The sequence below is a fragment of the Mus caroli genome, unplaced genomic scaffold (genome assembly GCF_978045245.1).
Source record: "Mus caroli unplaced genomic scaffold, Mus_caroli_1 scaffold_18, whole genome shotgun sequence".
NCBI classification, from domain to species: Eukaryota; Metazoa; Chordata; class Mammalia; order Rodentia; family Muridae; genus Mus; species Mus caroli.
The window spans coordinates 56,601,298-56,622,075 of record NW_028227273.1 but is presented as its reverse complement, the minus strand read 5'-3'; the positions used below and the strand labels follow the sequence as shown (position 1 = coordinate 56,622,075).

Genomic DNA, 20,778 nt, shown 5'->3' with positions numbered 1-20,778 from the left:
TTAGAATGACTATTCTATGCACAGAACTAAGAATACAGATAGATTGGCTAAGGGGAGAAATCTGTGTACAGTATCCATTATGAACTCCACCCCAGCAAAAGTGAAAGGAATTATTGAGAACAAAGGTTGCTGCTAAACTGGACAACACATTGAACTTGGGGATTTCCAACCCATCTACTCACATATAAGCAGACACAAGGACTCTTTTCTTATTCAGCCTCTGACTACAGACATGGCTTCTGTCCACACCTTGGTAAGTTGGGGTTTGGTAAATGAATGGGAAGGAAAAGTATTTCCATGTATTGGAGATACAGTTCCACAACTTGGGAGGGGACAGTGGTCTAGAAGGTGAGGCAGCTGGGTGAGGAACATTTAGGAGAAAAGGCAGACATTGATAACTGCACAATAGGAAGAGGGTACTCTGAAGAGAGGTTGGTCATTTGACTTATTAAACTTTTAAAATATTTTATTTATTATATGTGTGCATGTATCTGTAGGGTCAGAGCCAGAAGATAATCTTCAGGAGTCAGTTCTCTCTCTTCACCATGTTGGTTCTAGGGATCAAGCTTAGAGGTGAGGCTTGGCAGCAAGAGATTTTATTGACTGACTGACTGACTGATTGATTGATTGATTTACTTATTTGTTATTTATTTAAACAGCTGAGCCATTTTTGCCATTCCCACTTAGGAGAAATGGTAGGACACTTTGCTTCATGAGGCTGGCCAGATGTGAAATTAGGGAAATAACTCTCAGAGTTCTCAGCCTTAAGCTTCTCTCTCTTTTCAAAGGAAAACTTCATAAAACTTGTTTTTCTTGTTATTGGTGACATAACTAACACATTACCTTAAACAGGTTATGCTCCAATGTAAAGAATGTGCAATCAGGGCAATGTCCAATACAAGACAAAACTGAAGAAGAATATGGAATATCTAGGTTGGGGAGGTTTCTTGAATGGAGTATGAGGAAGTTTTCATAAAGTTTACAGGGCTGATTCTCCCCTAACTTAATTCTTCAGTAAATGAAGTTAAACTTAGATATAGTTTTTGTCTTCTGTGAGTGGGATCCTCATCTAATTTAAAAAGGATATTATGTTCTATAACAATAGATATAAAAATAAAAGAGATACAGATTAACACCATTAAGCACAGCATCACCACAACATGGACATTACCAGAAACGAATGGGAACATTAGTAAGACCGTAGCAGTGTAGAGACTATAACTTAATTAGGGTTCTTTCTGAATTAGTCACAGAGGGTGAGTCATGGCTGAGAGCATTCTGTGAGGCTGCCAAATCTTGGAAATCCTCTTTGGGTTTGTTTAAGGATCTGTATACAACTTTTGAAGCCCCATAGTTTCACGGACCTAATGTTCTGATGTGGGTTATAATATAGGAATTAAAAGTTTCAAGAGAGGGAGAGATGCAGATGGTTGAGAAGGAACCGGAGGGCCAACCAGTCAGAACAGTGAAGCTGAGGAGTAGGGGGTAGAGGATGGCAGGCATTCTTAGATGACTCTCTTGGCTTTCTTTGCTTAGGTTGTCCATTCAAAGAAATGGCCGTTAATGACCTTTGAGACCACTGAGAATGACAAAGTGAAGAAGATAAATGAACATATTAGGTCCCAAACCAAGGTCTCTGTACAGGACCAGATCCTTCTGCTAGACTCCAAAATCCTTAAGCCCCATAGAAAATTGTCATCTTATGGGATTGACAAGGAAACCACTATCCACCTTACCCTAAAGGTGGTGAAGCCCAGTGATGAAGAGCTGCCCTTGTTTCTGGTGGAGTCAAAAAACGAGGGGCAAAGGCACCTCCTCCAAGTTCGAAGATCCAGCTCAGTGGCCCAGGTGAAAGAGATGATCAAGAGTGTGACCGCTGTGATCCCTAAGAAGCAGGTTGTGAATTGCAATGGAAAGAAGCTGGAAGATGGAAAGATCATGGCTGACTACAACATCAAGAGTGGCAGTTTGCTCTTTCTGACAACACACTGCACTGGGGGATGACCACGGGGATGGGGTGACAAGAAGCTCAAAGCCGATTTCCTTTGAGCTATTACCAATCACGTCTCTTGATGATATAAAAAATTAATGAGAATGAAATAAATATTTGAGGGAAGTGGAGTAGATTAGAAGTATTTGTCAAGGAGTGTATTGGGGACATTTTGGATAGCATTGGAAATGTAAATGAGGAAAATACCTAATTAAAAAAATTAATTCTCAAAAAAAAGTATTTGTCAAGTCTGTGAATCTTGTTTCTAACATAGTTCATTAGCAGGGTTGTTGATGAGGGCAAAAGCTGAACCTTTAGTCAGGTGTGGTGGTGCAAACTTAATTCCAGGACTTGGGAGGCAGGGGAAGGTGGATCAATGAATGATTGTTGAACCAAATTGAATTTTAATTATAGAGTATAGAGAAATAACGTGTTATGGAATATGATTATTTACCATAACTGGATCATAGTCTAATAAATTGTTTAAATTCAGTCATCATCTTCTTATTTAAAGATATTTGGTATGAAATAAAACCTAACTCCTTCTCCATGTGTTGGGTGGGTAAGGAAGGGGAAGAGCCTTATCCTATCTGGCAGATGGGAGTTCCAGTTTAACCAGGGCCAGCACAATTGCCTATTATTTACAGACATTCTTTGACATTCTGTAGTGGGCATGGTGACCTGGCTAGGTTTGCATTAGTTGGACTGGCTCCCCAAGAATGGAAACCATATCTTGTTTCTGGAAGAGATCTCTGTAAGGTAGGGCCCATAACTTCTTGATTAACCCGAGAGAGACTCCACCTGATGGCCGAGGTCATGGAATATTTTAAGGTCTTTTGTAAGCCTGGAGAAAAAAATAAAGGTCAGTACCAGGGTGCTCATCATCTTATCTCCATGTGGATTCTTCAGGGCTGGTACAAAGTCTCCTCAGGGTGCATCTGGCCCCCTCCTGCATCCTGCTTCCCTCTTTACTGAAAGTCCCAAGAACCATTTATCACATCACTATTTAAGAGTGTTTATATATTTCAGGAGTCCCCTCTCGGCATCCCGCAAGAATCCAAACCCTACCCGGTGAGAGAAAAGAATCTCTCTACTAACCCAGAACTCACGGAGCACAAAACTTGCAGATCCTTATGCACAGACAAAAATTATGAGCATCCTATTTCCAGGACTCTGAGCCCTTCTCAGGTTTTTCACTGTCCCACCTATGGCCTCCCCAGACTCCGCAAGAGCCTCAGTGCCGCCCCCTTCACTTCCTTGTTCCTCAGTGTGTAGATGAGAGGATTGAGAGCGGGAGTGACCACCGTGTAGAAGAGCGAGACGAATTTGCCACGGCCCTGGTTGTAACTATGCGTAGGTTGCAGGTAGGTGTAGGTGGCAGAGCCATAAAATAGGCAGACGGCGGTCAAGTGAGAACCACACGTGCTCGCCGCTTTCCGCCAGCCAGAGCTGGAGTGCATGCCCCAGACCGCGCGGCCCACGGCGATGTAGGAGGCCAGGATGACCGCCGAAGGCACCAACAGGATGACCACACGCGCGGCGAACATCTGGCGCTCGGTGGCGCTGCGGCCGCCGCGGCAGGCCAGCTGTAGCAGCGCCGGCAACTCGCAGATGAAATGGTCCAGACAGCGAGGTGCGCACAGCGGACGCGCGGCTAGCAGGGCGGTCTGCGCCGCGGAGTTGGCCAGGCCACCGAGCCAGGAAGCTCCGGCCAGGGTGCGGCACAGTAGCGGCGAGGCGAGTGAGGTGTAGCGCAGAGGGTTGCATACGGCAGCCGCGCGGTCCAGCGCCATGATTGCCAGCAGCACGCACTCGGCGGAGCCCAGCGCCAGCGATGAGCACAGCTGAGCCATGCACCCAGCGCGCGGTAGCTGCAGCATTGAGCCGCGCAGGCTGGCCAGCAGCGGTGGCACCACACTAGTGGTGAAACCCACATCCACCAGAGCCAAGTGGCAAAGGAAGTAGTACATGGGTGTGTGCAGGCGAGGGTCGCGAATGGCCAGCAGCACCAACGCCGCGTTGCCTGTGAGCGTTAGTAGGTAGCAGAGAAGGACCAGTGCGAAGAGGACAGGCTGCAGAGAGGGCCAGTCGCTGAAACCCAGCAGTAGGAAGCGCTCCGCTGAGCTGTGGTTAGCCTGAGGGGGGAAACTCCAAGAAGGTTCGGAAGGCGAGACAAAAATATTTAATGCTAGACAGTGTTTCAGGCCTTGCGCTGGGAGGCAAAGGCCAGAAATTTCTGTGAATTCGAGGCCAGCCAGAGCTTCATAGTAAAACCCCGTCTTACCGCTATCCACAACAAACAAGAACCTCCAATATGGGATAAACTCGGCACATGCCCAAGTTTTAGTTTTGTTACATAGCCACATGTCAGTATTCCTTTACAAGTCCTTCAAGGGGGATAGAAACTCTGCTTAACAGGTGAGCCAATTAGAGACAATTTACAAGATCAAATTGTCCTAAGTCTATCGCTAGCTAACCTGGTCTGTGTTCCTGGTTCTGGTTGCCCTTCCAGGGATTAAGGAAGAAATTCAGCATCCCTCCTAAGTGCAGCTATAAAGATACTTTGCATATGAAGGGCATACTCCACTCTGAGCACCCTGCCCTCCCCCACCCCCGCCCCCAGTTTTCTTTAAAAGTGGGCATTGTCTAAGAGTTAAGCCTGAGTGAGACTAGATGGAGCAGTATTATCACCTTTTCTGTTTATGCAACAGTTAAAGCCAAATGCGCTCTGATAGGAGGAGTCAAGAAATATCTAGCTATAGAGTTTCCACTGGACTACACCAAATATGGTAACTGTAGCCAATCAAATATTTTTGTCCTTAGTCTCCTTTCCTTCCTCTCTGCCTCTGTTGTCTCTGCCTGTCTGGAGGTTTCTTCCCTTCTCTCCTTGCCTGCTTCTCTCTCTCCCGCCCTCCCTTCTTTTCAATTGGGTCTCAAGAAGCCCAGGTTGGCCTTCAGTTCTACTTGAGAGGCAGAGGATGGCCTTTGAACTCCTGATCCTTTTGTGTCAACCTCCAGAGAGCTGGGATTATAATCATGAGCTACAGTGTCCAGCATCCAAGCAAATGTTTTTTGCTTTACTTCTGTGTTCATCTTATCAAAATGTTCCCTATGTTTTCCCCCTGTGGCCCACTGAACCACTTTTGCCTTATTCAGAAATAGCTATTTGCTCAAATAAACCCGTTTAAAGTTTATTGTGCCTCGTTCCCCCTCCACCCTTGGGCTGGGGATTGAATCTGGAACCTTGCGCATGCTAAGTGTGCTCAGACTGAGCTATGCTCCTATTCTGTGATTTTGTTTTTAATATGTTATACTATTTTGTCTAACCTGTGGAGGCTGTATACAATGCACAAGACCTCCTTCTGTATATGTGACATCCAAGATCGCCACAGACTAGCCTGGTAGAGGAAAGAACACTTCCTGTCAGACCAGAAATGAGGAGCCCTCAGTCCTCGAACTGTACTCAGCTAAAACACCAGTGTCTGGTTGGTTATTTGAGATGTAGAAATCATTTCATCTCATTCTCCCTCAAGTTTGTCATGTGTAAATGGTGGTGGAATTTAACTTCTTGGGTCTATCATGGGCTTTCCTGTCAACTGTTTCTCAAACGTATTTAAAAGAAATGCAAGAAACAAAAAGGACCTCAATTTCAAGGCTCCAGGTATTGATACTGAATTCAGTAATCTGGTGATACAGAAATTATCATGGTTGATAGAATAGATAAAACTTGCACAAGAGTCTTTCTATGCATGTTTTATGACAGATATCACATATATAACTTGTGAACATACTTAGTGCTTTTAATTTAAAAAGAACCACAGCCCTCTGGCCTGGCAAGATGTCTTACCAGGTAGAGGCCCTTGCTGCCTGATGGCCTGAGTTTCAACTCTGGGATCCATACAGTGGAAGAGAACCGACTCCTTCAAGTTGTCCTCTGACCTTCACATGTATGATGTGGTATGCACCCTCCCACCCCCAATCGATCAATCACAAGCTTTTTAGTTTTTTTTTTTCAGGAAGTAATCCCTCTCCCTATACAACACCTTGCTTATCCTCACCAGGTAGAGTAAGTTTCAGTGTGAATAAGAACTTAAGGTTCCTTAGATTTGAGTCTCAATTGCTACTTTCTAGATGATACCCGTGGGCGTGTACCTAACCCCTCTGTGCCCCTATTCGTCCTATGGAAACATAAGTTGGTAACAAGAGTTAGATACACCGAGTGCTTTGAACAGTGCCTGGCACACAGTAGGTGAGTGTTAACTGTTATCACCCCTATTTATAAACTAGCATATACAGTTTTGTTTTTATTATTTGATTCTTTTTAGTGTTGGAAATTGAACCCAGGGCCTTGTGCATTGCTCATATATATCTCCCTACTGGTCACACACGGAATCATATCCCTGGCCTGGGAAATTGTTTTGTTTTTCAAGACAGAGTCTTATTATTATGTATTATTCTAAGCTGGCCTCGAACTCAGAATTGTCCTACTTTGGCCACCTGAGAGCTGAGACTATGTGTGTGTGTATGTGTGTGTGTGTGTGTGTTCCTGGACCACTCAAGCTCTAGGACATGAGGGGTAACAGACTTGATGTGAAGATCTACTTTCCTATCATGTATTAAGTTTAATATTTCCTCGATTGGAAATCAGGCAGAGTAGGGAGGAGATCAAAATTAAATGTGTCCACCGTCACATTGTTTATAAATGATAGAAGATTTTGACTTAAACCTGATTAACTCCAAGGTCTTGGCTGAATTCACAGGTTCTATTATGCCAGATTATGGGAGATAAAGGGACATGCAAAGCTTCATCTTTATTTCTAGACAACTTCATAGCATTGGAACATGAATGAAATTTAAGACATGGCAATAAACTGTGAAGTAGTAGTGGCTGGCTGGAGTTGTTGAATTACAAAAAGTCAAACTCTTCAGTGTTGGGATTGCATAACCATATATCAGCACAGCTAGGCAAGTCCTAAAACATTTGCCTTCAGGCATGAATGAAACGGGTACACACTTATAAAACTCCACAGACAATGTCTTTTTCTTATGTACAAATCCCCAAGAACACAGTTCTAACACACACCCACACCACTGAGTTTCAGAAGGCAAAATATGTTATAAATTCAATAGCGTGTCTTAAAACCTCCCTTGATCTTCTAGAACTCACCCTGAGCTGCAAAATCATTTATTCTTAGGGGAATGTAGCAAACTTACCTTCATGTTTAACCTCTGGTCCCCGTTTTCAGACTTGAGTTTATGTTGGTGTCTTGCTCGTGTTCTGGATGCTATGAGTTTGAAATGATGGAGGGAAAGATTAACAAAAGACACAAATAGTTGACTGTATGGGTTGCTGGAAGGAGTATCCGAGATCAGAGCCAGGCACTCTGGGAAGAAGACCAGGGGTGGATGCCATTCTGTTCAGCAGAGAAATAAATCAATGGTTTGGAAGGAGGATGCATAAGTTTGTGGAGTGGGCATACAGAAGCAAAGGTGGAGGCTGTTACTGGACAGTAAGGGGCACACGCAGGACAAAAGCTTGAGACTTGTGATGGTAGCCGATTTACCTTAGCTGGTGAATGCCCTGAAAATACCTTTCTAAAATCTAATGGGAGAGAGAGAGAAAGGAAGAATAATGACATCTCTTCTCACTAGAGAGGAAACAGAGGAATTTACTTGCCCTGCTCCTTGCAAGAGCATGGGTGGAGCTCTGGGGAATCTTTGTCCCACTCTCATAATTAGTACTTTCCATGGGGCTGTCCAGAGAGACATTCCCTGAGGGACTGGAGGGGAGAATCCTGGAAAGACTATCCCTTCAGGGCACGGTGTCTCTGGCAGGGTGTGGAGCCAATAGGCAGCATATTCTCCAATTATGGTTATTTCTACTTTCCCCATTCACTGACTGACTTACTAACCCTCAGCAAATCTCTGCCATGATGTCTGTAGAGCAGCCTTAATCTATTGGAGATACTTCAGATTTAGGCTCCTTTGAAAAAGGAACAGCATTTTACTACATTACATAGCCCAAGCTCCTGAGTGCTGCGATTACGGGCATGTTTCCTGATACCGATCTCATCATGAGACATGAGACTTTGGCTCATGCCATTAGCTTTTATCACCTGCCACCTGTCCTGTTTGCCCCTAAGTCCCTTCAGCTCCTTTTTATTCTTGAGTATTTTGTGTGTGATCCATTTTCTACTCATGCTATACATTTTGGTGAGTAACTATCCACAAAAATTAAAACTCTGCCCTTTTTCCTTCCATTTTCTTCTTCAGCGATCTGGAAATTTTCTGTAGTCCCTCACCTACATCATGTCTTCATCTCTCTGGATATCTGGTTCAGATTGTTTTCTGCAATTATAATTGCTTGTTTAGGGCTGGTGAAATGGCTCAAAAGTAGAGGTACTTGCCACCAAGCCTGACCATCTGAATTCCATACCCAGAAGTGACATGATAGAAGGAGAGAACTGAGTCCTGCAAGTTGTCTATGGTCTTCCACACCTGTATTGTAGCATACACATGCCCATACCTTACTATAAGTGCACACACAAGAAAGACAGCAGACTTTAAATGGCAAGGGCAAAAGCCATCTGCATATGTATATTCTGTATGTGATGTAGTTGTGTCTCAGGATGGCAATATCATGTTACGTGGCATACCAGGAGATTTATAAGGCCCATGAAACTTACAAGCATCAGAAAGCAACGTCTGGAGAAGAAACAGCAAGGAATTGTGTGGAGGGCAAGAGACTCCTTGTTGATGCAGCTGCCTGCAAGTTGGACAGGAAACTCCAGTGAGGTAGCCTCAGTGTTTAAAAGAACAAAATAGAGACTGGATTTGGCAGTGTGGGAGTGATCCAGTCATCCTTCCCTGTAGCCCCCTTCTCTCTCTTTCCCACTCCTGCTTTAGCAGGGGGGCGGGTCCTCCTGCTTTATGAGCCCCAGGTAGCCTCGAGTTATAGTAATTCTCCCTATTTTCTGTGCCTTCTCGACTTATGGCATACAGCAACCCAAATAATATATGAGCTTGTAGCAAAAGCTTAGATCATCTACCCTCTTGGGAAACCTATAGTAAAGAACTCTCTTTGGCTGGGATTCAGAATCAACCGCCCCCCCCCCCATTGTGGTGGCCGATGTTCTCAAACTGTTTTTTTCCAGAAATAAATCTCATCTCCTATGTATGCCGACCTGGTGTAGAATCTTTTGTTCATTTAAACCCAGATGTCCCTCAACAGAGGAATGGATTAGAAAAATGTGGTACATGTATACAATGGAGTACTACTCAGCTATTAAAAACAAGGAATTTATGAAATTCTTAGGCAAATAGATGGATCTGGAGGATATCATCCTGAGTGAGGTAACCCAATCACAAAAGAACAGACATGATATGCACTCACTGATAAGTGGATATTAGTCCAGAAACTTAGAATACCCAAGATACAATTTGCAAAACACATGAAACTCAAGAAGAAGGAAGACCAAAGTGTGGATACTTCCTCCTTAGAATGGGGAACAAAATACCCATGGAAGGAGTTACAGAGACAAAGTTCAGAGCTGAGACAGAAGGATGGACCATCCAGAGACTGCCCCACCCGGGGGTCCATCCCATAAACAACCACCAAACCCAGACACTATTGCATATGTCAACAAGATTTTGCTGACAGGACCCTAATATAGCTGTCTCTTGTGAGGCTATGCCAGTGCCTGGCAAATACAGAAGTGGATGCTCACAGTCAACTTTTGGATGGAACACAGGGCCCCCAATGAAGAAGTTAAAGAAAGTATCCAAGGAGCTGAAGGGGTCTGCAGCCCTATAGGAGGAACAACAATATTCACAGTACCCCCAGAGCTTGTGTCTCTAGTTGCATATGTAGCAGAGGATGGCCTAGTAGGCCATCAATGGGAGGAAAGGCCCTTGATCCTGTGAAGGTTCTATGCCCCAGTACAGGACCAGGAAGCAGGAGTGGGTGGGTTCAGGAAACTAGGAAAGGGGATAGCATTTGAAATGCAAATGAAGAAAATATCTAATAAAAAACAAAACAAAACAACAACAACAAAAAAATCTGTGTGATCAGAAAATTAAAACAAAATCAGAAGCATTTTTTTGTCTTTTGTGGGATCTGGATAGACAAGAAACAGGACAGACTGATGATGGAGGAGAGACCTGTAAAGGCCACACCTTCTTCATCAGAGCTTAATGAGCTTCAGTATAGAGAGTCTCAGGGTCTGCATGAACCTGCATGAAGTCTTTCTGCCACGACTTGCTTAGTCACTGGTAGGAGGAAGGGACAGTGTTAAATGCGTGTTGGTGGAAAGGATCTTTTTTCTTAGATGACTTATTTGGACCAAATACACTTTCTGTTTTGGAAATGTATTTAAAGTTACTGTTTACAAAAACTTTGACCTCAATTTTCACGCCTCCTTTTTCAGCAGGAACAGGAACACAGCAGGCATCACCTCCAGTATGGTGGACGCATGCTGCCATCATGTGGCTAAAAGATGCAACACTATCTTTTGTAGTTCATGCTGCCACCTTGTGGCTAAACGATGCAGTTCTGGAGGACGCTCAGATCCTGAAGCACAGCAATAATCTCTTGAGCTCTTTGAAACAGTTTCAAGTAAAACATGATCAGTGATACAAAGGGAAGGATTTTCATGAGTCTTTGGGGGAGGTATTCATCGCTTGATCAGATAGCTAAGCTGATGATTTAGTGCTCATACCTGATATGTAGACCTACGATGTCAAGAAGCTTCATTCTTTTTTTTTTCTCTCTTTTTTTTAATTAGGTATTTTCCTCATTTACATTTCCAATGCTATCCCAAAAGTCTCCCATACCCTCCCCCCCCACCTCCCTACCCAACCACTCCCACTTTTTGGCCCTGGCGTTCCCCTGTACTGGGGCATATAAAGTTTGCAAGTCCAATGGGCCTCTAAGAAGCTGCATTCTAATAGCACCCATGCTGGTGAGCTACACTTTCTGACTGTGTGCACACCCAGGTATTGATCTGAGACTGCTGTCTCAGAGGAGTTTCCAGATTAGAGGTTGGATGCGCTTAGGTGCAGCTCACAGGGTTGGGGAGAGAGAGAGAGAGAGAGAGAGAGAGAGAGAGAGAGAGAGAGAGAGAGAGAGAGAGAGAGAGAGAGAGAGAGAGAGGCTTGTTCTGGAATGAGGCATCAGCTGTAAGACAGGTCCTCTCTGTGTCTTAACTTTCGAATGTCTATAGTCTGCTGGAAGTCTACACGAACACGAAACAGAAACCTTTGTCCTTGCCTTCTTTCTCGTCTAGAATCAGAATTAATGAATTCAGAACTTTGTTACCTATCATGACTGGTGTTTACTGTGGCACCAAGTGGACCTACTTAAATGTGGCTCAGGACTTGATGGTGTCAAGATCCTTTAGCAGTGATGGTGGAGAAGGGGCGTTCACCACGCTCTCTGAATTTGTTCTTTGTGAGATATTTAGCTTCAGGAAGCAGAAGATCCACAGGAGGATAAGCACAGAGCAGTAGATCTCTAACCTAGTACAGCACAAAATTTAAATTTAAATCAGACTTCTATTTGTTTATTATGGTGACAGGTTGGTATTTGTCCTAGATCATTGGAAATTTTGTAACAGTAGAGCTTATAACCGAAGGCTTCAGTCCATTATATTATTATTATTAATTATTATTATTATTATTAATTTTTTCAGAAACAGGGTTTTATACAGTCTAAGCTGCCTTGGTATCAAAGACAATCCTCCTGCCTCAGTATTCTGAATGCTAAGATTGTAAGTGTGAGTCACTGGACCTGGCTCCAAGTCTTCAGTCTTAACTTCAAAACGTTATTTATTGTGTGTGCATTTTATTATTTATTATTTTACATCCAAATCGCTGCCCCTTTTGGTCTCCCCTCACAGAGTCTCTCCCTGAATCTTCCCTCCCATTCTCCTCTGAGAAGGTGCCCCCCCTCCACTTCTTCTCACCCTGAAGAATCAAGTCTCTGCAGGGATATGCACATCCTCTCCCACTGAGACCAGACTTGGCAGCCCTGTAGGGAAACAAATTCCACAGACAGGCAACAGCTTTAGGGATAGCACCTGTGTCAGTTGTTAGGGGACCCACATGGAGGCTGAGCTGCACATCTGCTACATGTGTGCTGGAGGTCTCTGTCCAGCCTGTGTATGGCCTTGTGGCTCAGTTTCTAAGAGTTCCCAGAGGTCCACATTAGTTGACTCTGTTGGTCTTCCTGTGGCGTTCCTATCCACTTCAGGGCCTTCAGTCCTTCCCCTAAGTCTTCCATAAGATTCCTTTACCTCCATCCAAAGTCTGGCTATGGGTGTCTACATCTGTTTCAGTAAGCTGCTAGGTGGAGCTTCTCAGAGGACAGTTATGCTAGGCTCCTGTATGCAAGCATAACAGAGTATCATTTATAGTGTCAGGAATTGGTACTTGTCCATGGGATGGGTTTCAAGTTGAGCTGGTTATTGGTTGGCCGTTCCCTCAGTCTCTGCTCCATTTTTGTCCCTGCATTTCTTTTAGACAGTATAAATTTTGTGTCGAAACTTTTGTGGGTTGGCTGGTGTCCTTATCTCTTCACTGGGAGTCCTGCCTGGCTACAGGATGTAGGCTTAAATTTCTCAAAATCAACTTTAATATGGGTTCTTAAGGCTTCAACCTCCCTTCTAGCACACTGTCCACAAGAGGCAAGGGAGGAAGATGGCTAATAGGACAAGGGAGACGTGAACCTGTTTAGAAGTAGTTCTTTGGGGGAGTGGGTGATTACAATCTTTGTTGTCAGCAGTCCAGTCCACTAGCAAAACACCAAACAAGAATCAGCAGCAGTTGGTTAATCCAGAAGAAACCCTGACTCAGGGTTTGAGTTGACTGAGACTCAGTCAGTTGGTACCAGTTGGCTGAAGTGGCAAGATGCAGCTGAAACGCCACCAGAAGTTCTTGGATCCATTTCTCTCTACAAAGTCATGAAAAGGGAAGATCAGCCAAGAAGGCAAGGCAAACCAGTGCCAGAGAGTCATAAGCAAAGACCAGCAGCGTCAAGTCCAACAAAGACCAGCAAGGTGAACCAATGCCAGCGTGTCCTCCACTGTCTGTTGGATTATACTTACACTCTTGCCAGACATCACACACCTTTCCAAGTGACTGCTCCAGCGAAACTTCACATGCCCTTTCAATAGACAGCTTCCAGGAAAACATTGTGTGTCTGTTCTTAGCAAAACATCCTCTCAGGTGTCTGCTTCAGCAAAATATCCTCTCATAAGACAGTTTCCAGAAAAACATCAAATGACAGGACCGAGTCTTTGACAATGTTACCACTTCAACAGGAGGCAGCCTCTTCAAGTTCAATAACCCCATTATTATGCATCTCAGCTAAGGTCATCTGCATTGACTCCTGGAAGCCTCCCTCAGAGACCCCCCCAACCCCAGCAGCTGCAGGTTTGCATTCATGATCTCCACACTTGATCCTGACCCCTCTAATACATCTCCTCTGTGTGCATTTTTGTGGGCATACATGTGCTCATGAGTTGTGCACATGTGTTGAAGTCAGAGGACAGCCTGTGGGGGTTGGTTCTCTCCTTCCATCTTGTGGTTTCTGGGGATTCAAATCAGGTCCTTGTGCTTGGAGAAGCACCCTTATCTGCTGAGCCATCTCTCCAGTTCCCAGTCTCAACCCTTAACCCAGGGCTTTCCTCACTCAAAACCAACTCCATGTGATATGGCTATTGTACATCTGTGTGCATGTAACCAGACACACTGAGAGCAAGGAGCACATGGTTAATTACAAATGTTCACAAATACTTCATATGTAAGAGGAAAAACCTGGACACATTCCATGTTTTCATCAGCAGATGGAGGCATAAATTGAGGTCTTATATGATGGGATACTACTCAGAAATGAATATATTATATACTATAACATGGATGGATCTGGGCTGGATCCATGGCTTAGTGGTTAAGAGCACTGACTGCTCTTCTGAAAGTCTTGAGTGCAAATCCCAGCAACCACATGGTGGCTCACAACCACTTTAATGAGATTGGATATCCTCTTTTGGAGTGTCTGAAAACAGCTACAGTGTACTTACATATAATAAATAAATAAACCTTTAAACAAAACAAAACAAAAAGCATGGATGGATCTGTAAGCAATCATGTTGTTTTAAAGTAGTCAGACAAAAAAGTCCACTCATATAAATTTCCCGAAAAGGCAAACTGCTCTGTAGTGATAGGATGTAGGTGAAAGTTGTTAGCAACTATCTTCTTCTTCTTCTTCTTCTTCTTCTTCTTCTTCTTCTTCTTCTTCTTCTTCTTCTTCTTCTTCTTCTTCTTCTTCTTCTTCTTCTTCTTCTTCTTCTTCTTCTTCTTCTCCTCCTTCTTCTTCTTCCTCCTCCTCCTCCTCCTCCTCAGATTTATTTATTTCATTTATATTAGTACACTGTAGCTGTCTTCAGACACACCAGAAGAGGGCATCAGATCCCATTTCAGATAGTTGTGAGCCACCATGTGGTTGCTGTGAATTGAACTCAGGACCTCTGGAAGTGCAAGCAACCAGTGCTCTTAACCACTGAGCCATCTTTCCAGCCCTTTAAAAAATTACTATTATTTATTTTATTTTATGTATATGAGTACACTGTAGCTGTGCAAATGGTTATGAGCCTTCATGTAGTTGTTGGGAATTGAATTTAGGACCTCTGTTTGTTCTAGTCAACCCTACTTGCTCATGTCGGTCCTGCTTGCTCCAGCCCAAAGATTTATTTATTATTATAAAAAAAGCACACTGTTGCTGTCTTCTGACACACCAGAAGAGAGTGTCAGATCTCATTACTGGTGGTTATGAGCCACCACGTGGTTGTTGGGATTTGAACTCAGGACCTTTGGAAGAGCAGTCAGTGCTCTTACCCACTGAGCCATCTCGCCAGTCCCCCAGACTATTTAAATATATACAATTAATTATAGGTTAACGATGCCTCCATAAATGAGTTAAAAAGTATTGTTAGTAGGGTGTGATGGCTTTGCCTTTAATCCCAGAACTCAAGAACTGCTAGTGCAAGACCAACCTTAGTTATACAGCAAGACCCTGTCTCAAAAAAGAAGACATTTCCGATAAGACCAGAAGAGTACTACTGTGCCTATCATGGAGATGAGGGGTAAGTTTTGCTGTGAGTTTCATAAAGCTTGTGTCCAAGGGAAACCAATGGCAAAATGCCAAAGTACCAGTTAGCTAGAGAGGCCTCTGAAGGACGTGTAGATGGAGGGGACCAGGAGGTGAATATGTTGCATTTTAAATGTTCAGTTCTGCTGTCAGGTTTCACTCTGGCTATAAGAATTCCAGTGATCAGAGGAGGAGCCATGCTGCAAATCCTTCAGGTAGCTCCTCTGTGATGTCCTTCCTCTCTGTAGATGTTCTACTGCTATGAGATACCAAGGGTACTGAGGCTTTAATCACTGGTAAGATGGGGGAGGTCATGCCATCTTCCTGGGTGCTGGTAGAGTAACCACCCATGTGTAATTTTTTTCTTTAGTTTTGGGAATTGAGGCCAGGGCCTTGGGCTTACTAGGGGAGTACTTTACCACTGAGCCAACACCCCCGTCCCACTGTAAAGGTTTGAGATCCATATTTCCCAGATTCACAGTGTTTAATGACACTTTCATGGGTATTAGCATTTTCTCTCCAGACAAAGACGGCACAAAATCACCATCCCGTGTTGACTCAGGTTTCACAGTGTCAAGCAGAGCAACAAGCGCACAGAAGACGGTGAATGAGTGTCAGGAACGATAAAAATCATGTGGATTTTATTTTACACTTTTCTTCTTTTAAAACTAAATTTCTTTGACAGTCTTATTTCTGTGTATAATACAGCCTGTTTACTCTCTCACTTATCATGCCTTATGCATTTTTTTGTTTTATTTTATTTATTTAATCTTTTTTAATTAGGTATTTATTTCATTTACATTTCCAATGCTATTCCAAAAGTCCCCCACATGCTCCCCTACCCACTCCCCCACCCACCCACTCCCACTTCTTGGCCCTGGCTGTCCCCTGTACTGAGGCATATAAAGTTTGCAAGACCAATGGGCTTCTCTTTCCACTGATGGCCGACTAGGCCATCTTCTGATACATATGCAGCTAGAGACAAGAGCTCTGGTGGGTACTGGTTAGTTCATATTGCTGTTCCACCTATAGGGTTGCAGATCCCCACAGCTCCTTGGGTACTCTCTCTAGATCCTTCATTGGGGGCACTGTGATCCATCCAATAGCTGACTGTGAGCATCCACTTCTGTGTTTGCTAGGCCCCGGCATACACTAACAAGATTTTGCTGAGAGGACCCAGATATAGCTGTCTCTTGTGAGACTATGCATTTTAATTATTAGGAATTATTGGTGTCCTCTTGATCCTCCGGGAGACTCTTTTTTCTTGGGACAGGGTTTTATTCTGTAGTCCTGACTGGCCTGGAACTTGCAGTAGTCCTCCTGTCTCAGCCTCCAAAGCATTGGGTTGTGGATTGCACCACCAGAACTTTTCATTATTAACTTTGTCTCCCACGGGATCTTGTACTTCATGGCCATTATATTCTTCTTCAGTGTCCTGGATGCTCTTGGTTTGTCTCACTGATGCAGGGGGCGGGGGGGGGGCATTTTCCTGCAGCCTTGTGTGGCATCTTTCTCTAGCTTTCTCTGAGTTTTCTAAGTACCAACCGCATTGATGCAAAAACATGCTTATTCCCCCAGCAAAGGCACACACTGTGAAATGGACACTGCTTTCTGTACAAATCTGTCTGACTTACTATTAAAAATATTTGTAGAGATACCCATGTAGTGTGGGTTTTCACAAGCTCTCAGAGAAATTGACTTCTTTGTAATTTCAGTTCTATGGATAAGGATTTAAAGTGCAGACAATTTCATTTGTTTATGATCACACAGCTGATTAGTTGAAAAAAAATTAGGATTTGAATTCAAGCCAGGTGTGGTGGTATACACCTATAGTCTCAACATTTGTGAGGCAGAGGTGTGTGGGGGGAATCAGGAGTTTAAGGCCAGGTTTAGGTTACATAATGAGTTTGAGACCTGCCAGAGCTCTAGCAGACTCTTTCGAAAACTAACCAACCAACCAACCAAACCAAAAACAAATAAACAAAACCAACCAACCAACCAACCAACCCCCCAACCCACCCCAAAACCACAAAACACAGTGAAAAACAAAACTAAAACAAACAAAAAAAGAACCACAAAAAAAACCAACAAAAACCCCCAAACAAAATACTTGAATTTAAGTGCATTAATATTAATCCTTTCAAACTCTATGCTGTATTAATGTTAATAAGATCTGACTTCCATGATTCTTTCTGATTGCCTTTCACTTTTTTTTAGAGCTCTTTTTTTTTAAGATTTATTTATTTATTATTATATGTAAGTACACTGTAGCTGTCTTCTGACACACCAGAAGAGGGCGTCAGATCTCATTACGGATGGTTGCGAGCCACCATGTGATGTGGTTGCTGGGGTTTGAACTCCGGACCTTCGGAAGAGCAGTCGGGTGCTCTTACCCACTGGGCCATCTCACCAGCCCGCCTTTCACTTTTTAAGAGATTTGTTTTTACTAGGGACATATTACCCTCCTCTTCCTCCCTCTCCCCCTCCTCCTCCTCCTCTTTCTCCTTCTCCCCCTCCTCCTCCTCTCCTCGATGGATGTACTTATGTGTGCTAGCTATATATAACTGTATACTAATCCTGAGTTAGTATACAGTCTGGAAATAACCCTATGTCTCAATGCCAGATAACTTTCAGGACTATTGCTCTGTATATAGGTGAAAATTTTATCATCTCCATAGTTGTGTGTGTGTGTATAATTTTCTCCTAGCCTTTGCCTCTGGACTTCTGGGATTTAAGGCATGCACTGCCACCACCTCTGGGCCAATTTACTCTGGCAAAATCAACCCTTTGTAACAGAAGACAGAATAGATGAGTGAATGTTGAGGAAGTCAATAGCTCTTTAACGGTAAGTCTGTGTTCCAGGTCTTCTCTCCTTTGATCCTTGGTAATGTGGAACACGGAGTTCTGTTCAAGAGTCATCTCCCACCCTTTGTCAAATCTCTGAGGGCCCCATTTTCTGGATGCTTCTTTTTAGGGCGGCCTTGACGTCTGCATTCCTCAGGCTGTAGATGACAGGATTGAGGATGGGGGTGATCACAGCATAGAAGAGGGACAGCAGGGGGTCCGTGGTTGGGTCATAGCTGGCCTTAGGGCGGATATAGATAAAGATGGCAGTACCATAGAAGAGAGACACCACTACCAGGTGGGAGGAACAGGTGGAGAAGGCTTTGCGGCGACCAGCAGCGGATGGAATGCGGAAAATGGTGACGAGGATCCGTCCGTAGGAGCTAAGAATGAGGCCAAAGGGGCACAAGATGATAAGGGCGGCAGCCAGGATAATCTGCAGCTCGTTGAGCGAGGTGTCTCCACACACCAACTGCAGCACCGGCTGGATCTCACAGAAGAAGTGAGGGACAGCGTTGGGGCCACAGAAGGGCAAGGAGAAGATGAAGGAGGTGTGGCCCAGCCCCACTAGAGCCCCGCAAGACCACGCGGCGCCCGCGAGCTGCACACAAACCCTGCGGCTGAGCAGGACCTGGTAGCGCAGGGGCTCGCAGATCGCAGCATAGCGGTCATAGGCCATGGCAGCCAGCAGGCAGCACTCGGTGGCACCAAAGAAAAGGAAAAAGAACATTTGCAGAGCGCAGCCAGAGCGCGAGATGTGGCGCCGGCCAGTGAGCAGATGGTGCAGCAGCAAGGGGACTGTGACCGACGTGTAGCAGATCTCCAGGGCTGAGAGGATGCGGAGGAAGAAGTACATGGGAGACTGCAACGCTGCGTCTGTGGAGACTAGCGCCACGATGAGGAGATTGCCTGCCACAGTGAGCAGGTAGACGGACAAGAATAGGGAGAAGAGAATGCCCTGCAGGTGGACCAGACGCGAGAAGCCCACCAGCACGAACTCAGTCACCAGAGAGGAGTTGGTGCCCATCTTGCTCCAGCCTTTGGTCAAGTGAGAGGAGTGGGGAAGAGCCACCACTGTGTCTGCCTGGTTACTCCTTTTTTCTTAGGCTATCGGGGCTTAGAACTGAGATGTCCAGGCACAAGCCCATGTTATACCCAGGTCATCCTAGGAACCCTGGGTGGATATTTGTTTCTGGTCTTTTTGCACTGACCTACCTCATCCTCAGAAGTACACACTGAATTCAGACTCTTCTGCTCTGGCTTAGGATCTCTCTCTCTCTCTCTCTCTCTCTCTCTCTCTCTCTCTCTCTCTCTCTCTCTCTCTCTCTCTCTCTCATTTTAGGTTTCAATTATATCCCAGGAAGGCCCAGCATTCACTATATTCCACACTGGTCTGCAATTCACCTCGATCCTCTTGCCTCAGCATCCAGAGCCCTGAGATTAGCATAAGTCACCACCATATCCAGCTTTTTCATGCTTCACCATTTCCTGTCTTGGCTGGGGTGGACATTTCCTTCCCCAGTGAACGGACATTTGATTCACACTCAGAGCAGGACAAAAAACAATCCTATTCCAAGTCAGGGCATTTTCTGTCCTGTTCTTTCTCTAAACTCGTTATCTCTTTATTCTCCAATATTTCTTTCTTCCTCTCAGTGATTCTCTTCTTTGATCCATTCTTTCCCATCTTGCAGAAGCGTCTTTTTATTTGCTATTATCTTACCTCAAATAGAGCTCACAGTTTGGCAGGGAAGACTCAAAATAATCAGCTCTTTCAGGCAGCTGCAGGAAATAAAGCTATTAGCTGGTTATATGAGTGAAGAGCTCTGTAATAAAAATGCAGTGGAATACAAGGCCTCCTTCAGTTGCTCATCTCCTCATCTTGGTTCTTCTCAGACTCATCCTTTTATATCATGATACATACAGAATGCCCAGACCCTGTACACAAGGCAAGAGATGCAAACACTAACATGTTGCAGTACTAAATCTAAGCAAAGAAGAGTAAATGAATAATCTCAGAATCCAGGTTCATTCAAGGTCACAAATGTACCATATATTATGTACACACACAAACATCATTACAAATAACACGAAAGTCACTATATATAATAAAATATACACAACTAAAAAGATAAACTTAAGCAGATACCTAAATTCAAATGGTATGCACAATTACAAATGCTCACATTAGAATCATGAGCCCACCCACACACTAGCTCTGCTGCAGGTCAATCCCTGCTTTATTTTATCCTGGATCTCCCTGTGTTTTCCTGTACATCTTCTGTATAATGTTTTCCTACTTGGAAAAATAGCCATTGATAAAAGCAGGTGGTGCCTGGTGACTGCCTTAATTTTTCACCCTCTGCAAGATAGGTCCCTCAGCAGGAGGATTTTCTTTATGTCTCTGAGGACCTGAGTCTCCCAGTACATTCTGCTTTACAATTGGGAAAGCCTCACACAACTAATTAATGTTATTTTGGAGCCTGTTCCTTAGGTGGCAGGGATCTCAGGACGGCCTGGGAGAACCTTCTGCAGACAATTTCAAGGGTTATGGGTCTCTCTCTTAGCTCTCATATACTCTCCTTGGTCAGCCGTTTTTATTTTTCCCCTCATTATTTTCTTCTTTCCATCATTGTAGATGTCACTACATCTACAAAACCAATAATTCTACTTATTATTAATACATTATTCATTGATATTGTTCAATAATGATTTTATAGTGTGTGAGTGTACGTGTGTATATGTGTTCATGTGTCTACACATAGAGGACAGAAGTTGATTTTTTTTTTGTCTACCGTGTTTT

At 44.1% G+C, this 20,778-nt stretch overlaps 3 protein-coding genes across 3 annotated transcripts; 1 reads left to right on the top strand and 2 right to left on the bottom strand.

Moving 5' to 3' along the window:
- Positions 1-203: 203 nt before the first annotated feature.
- On the top strand, positions 204-2,398 carry Ubd (ubiquitin like modifier D). The gene is made up of 2 exons (XM_021150111.2): positions 204-253; positions 1,537-2,398. Exons 1-2 carry the CDS (start codon positions 233-235, stop codon positions 2,002-2,004), a joined length of 489 nt encoding a protein of 162 aa, XP_021005770.1. The 5' UTR covers positions 204-232; the 3' UTR covers positions 2,005-2,398.
- Positions 2,399-3,195: 797 nt separating this feature from the next.
- On the bottom strand, positions 3,196-4,356 carry Or2i1 (olfactory receptor family 2 subfamily I member 1). Its single transcript, XM_021185728.2, has one exon. The coding sequence runs from the start codon at positions 4,354-4,356 to the stop codon at positions 3,196-3,198; it is 1,161 nt and encodes a 386-aa protein (XP_021041387.1).
- A 13,710-nt stretch (positions 4,357-18,066) lies between these two features.
- Positions 18,067-19,005, bottom strand: Or10c1 (olfactory receptor family 10 subfamily C member 1). Its single transcript, XM_021150125.1, has one exon. It carries the CDS (start codon positions 19,003-19,005, stop codon positions 18,067-18,069), a length of 939 nt encoding a protein of 312 aa, XP_021005784.1.
- Positions 19,006-20,778: the final 1,773 nt, after the last annotated feature.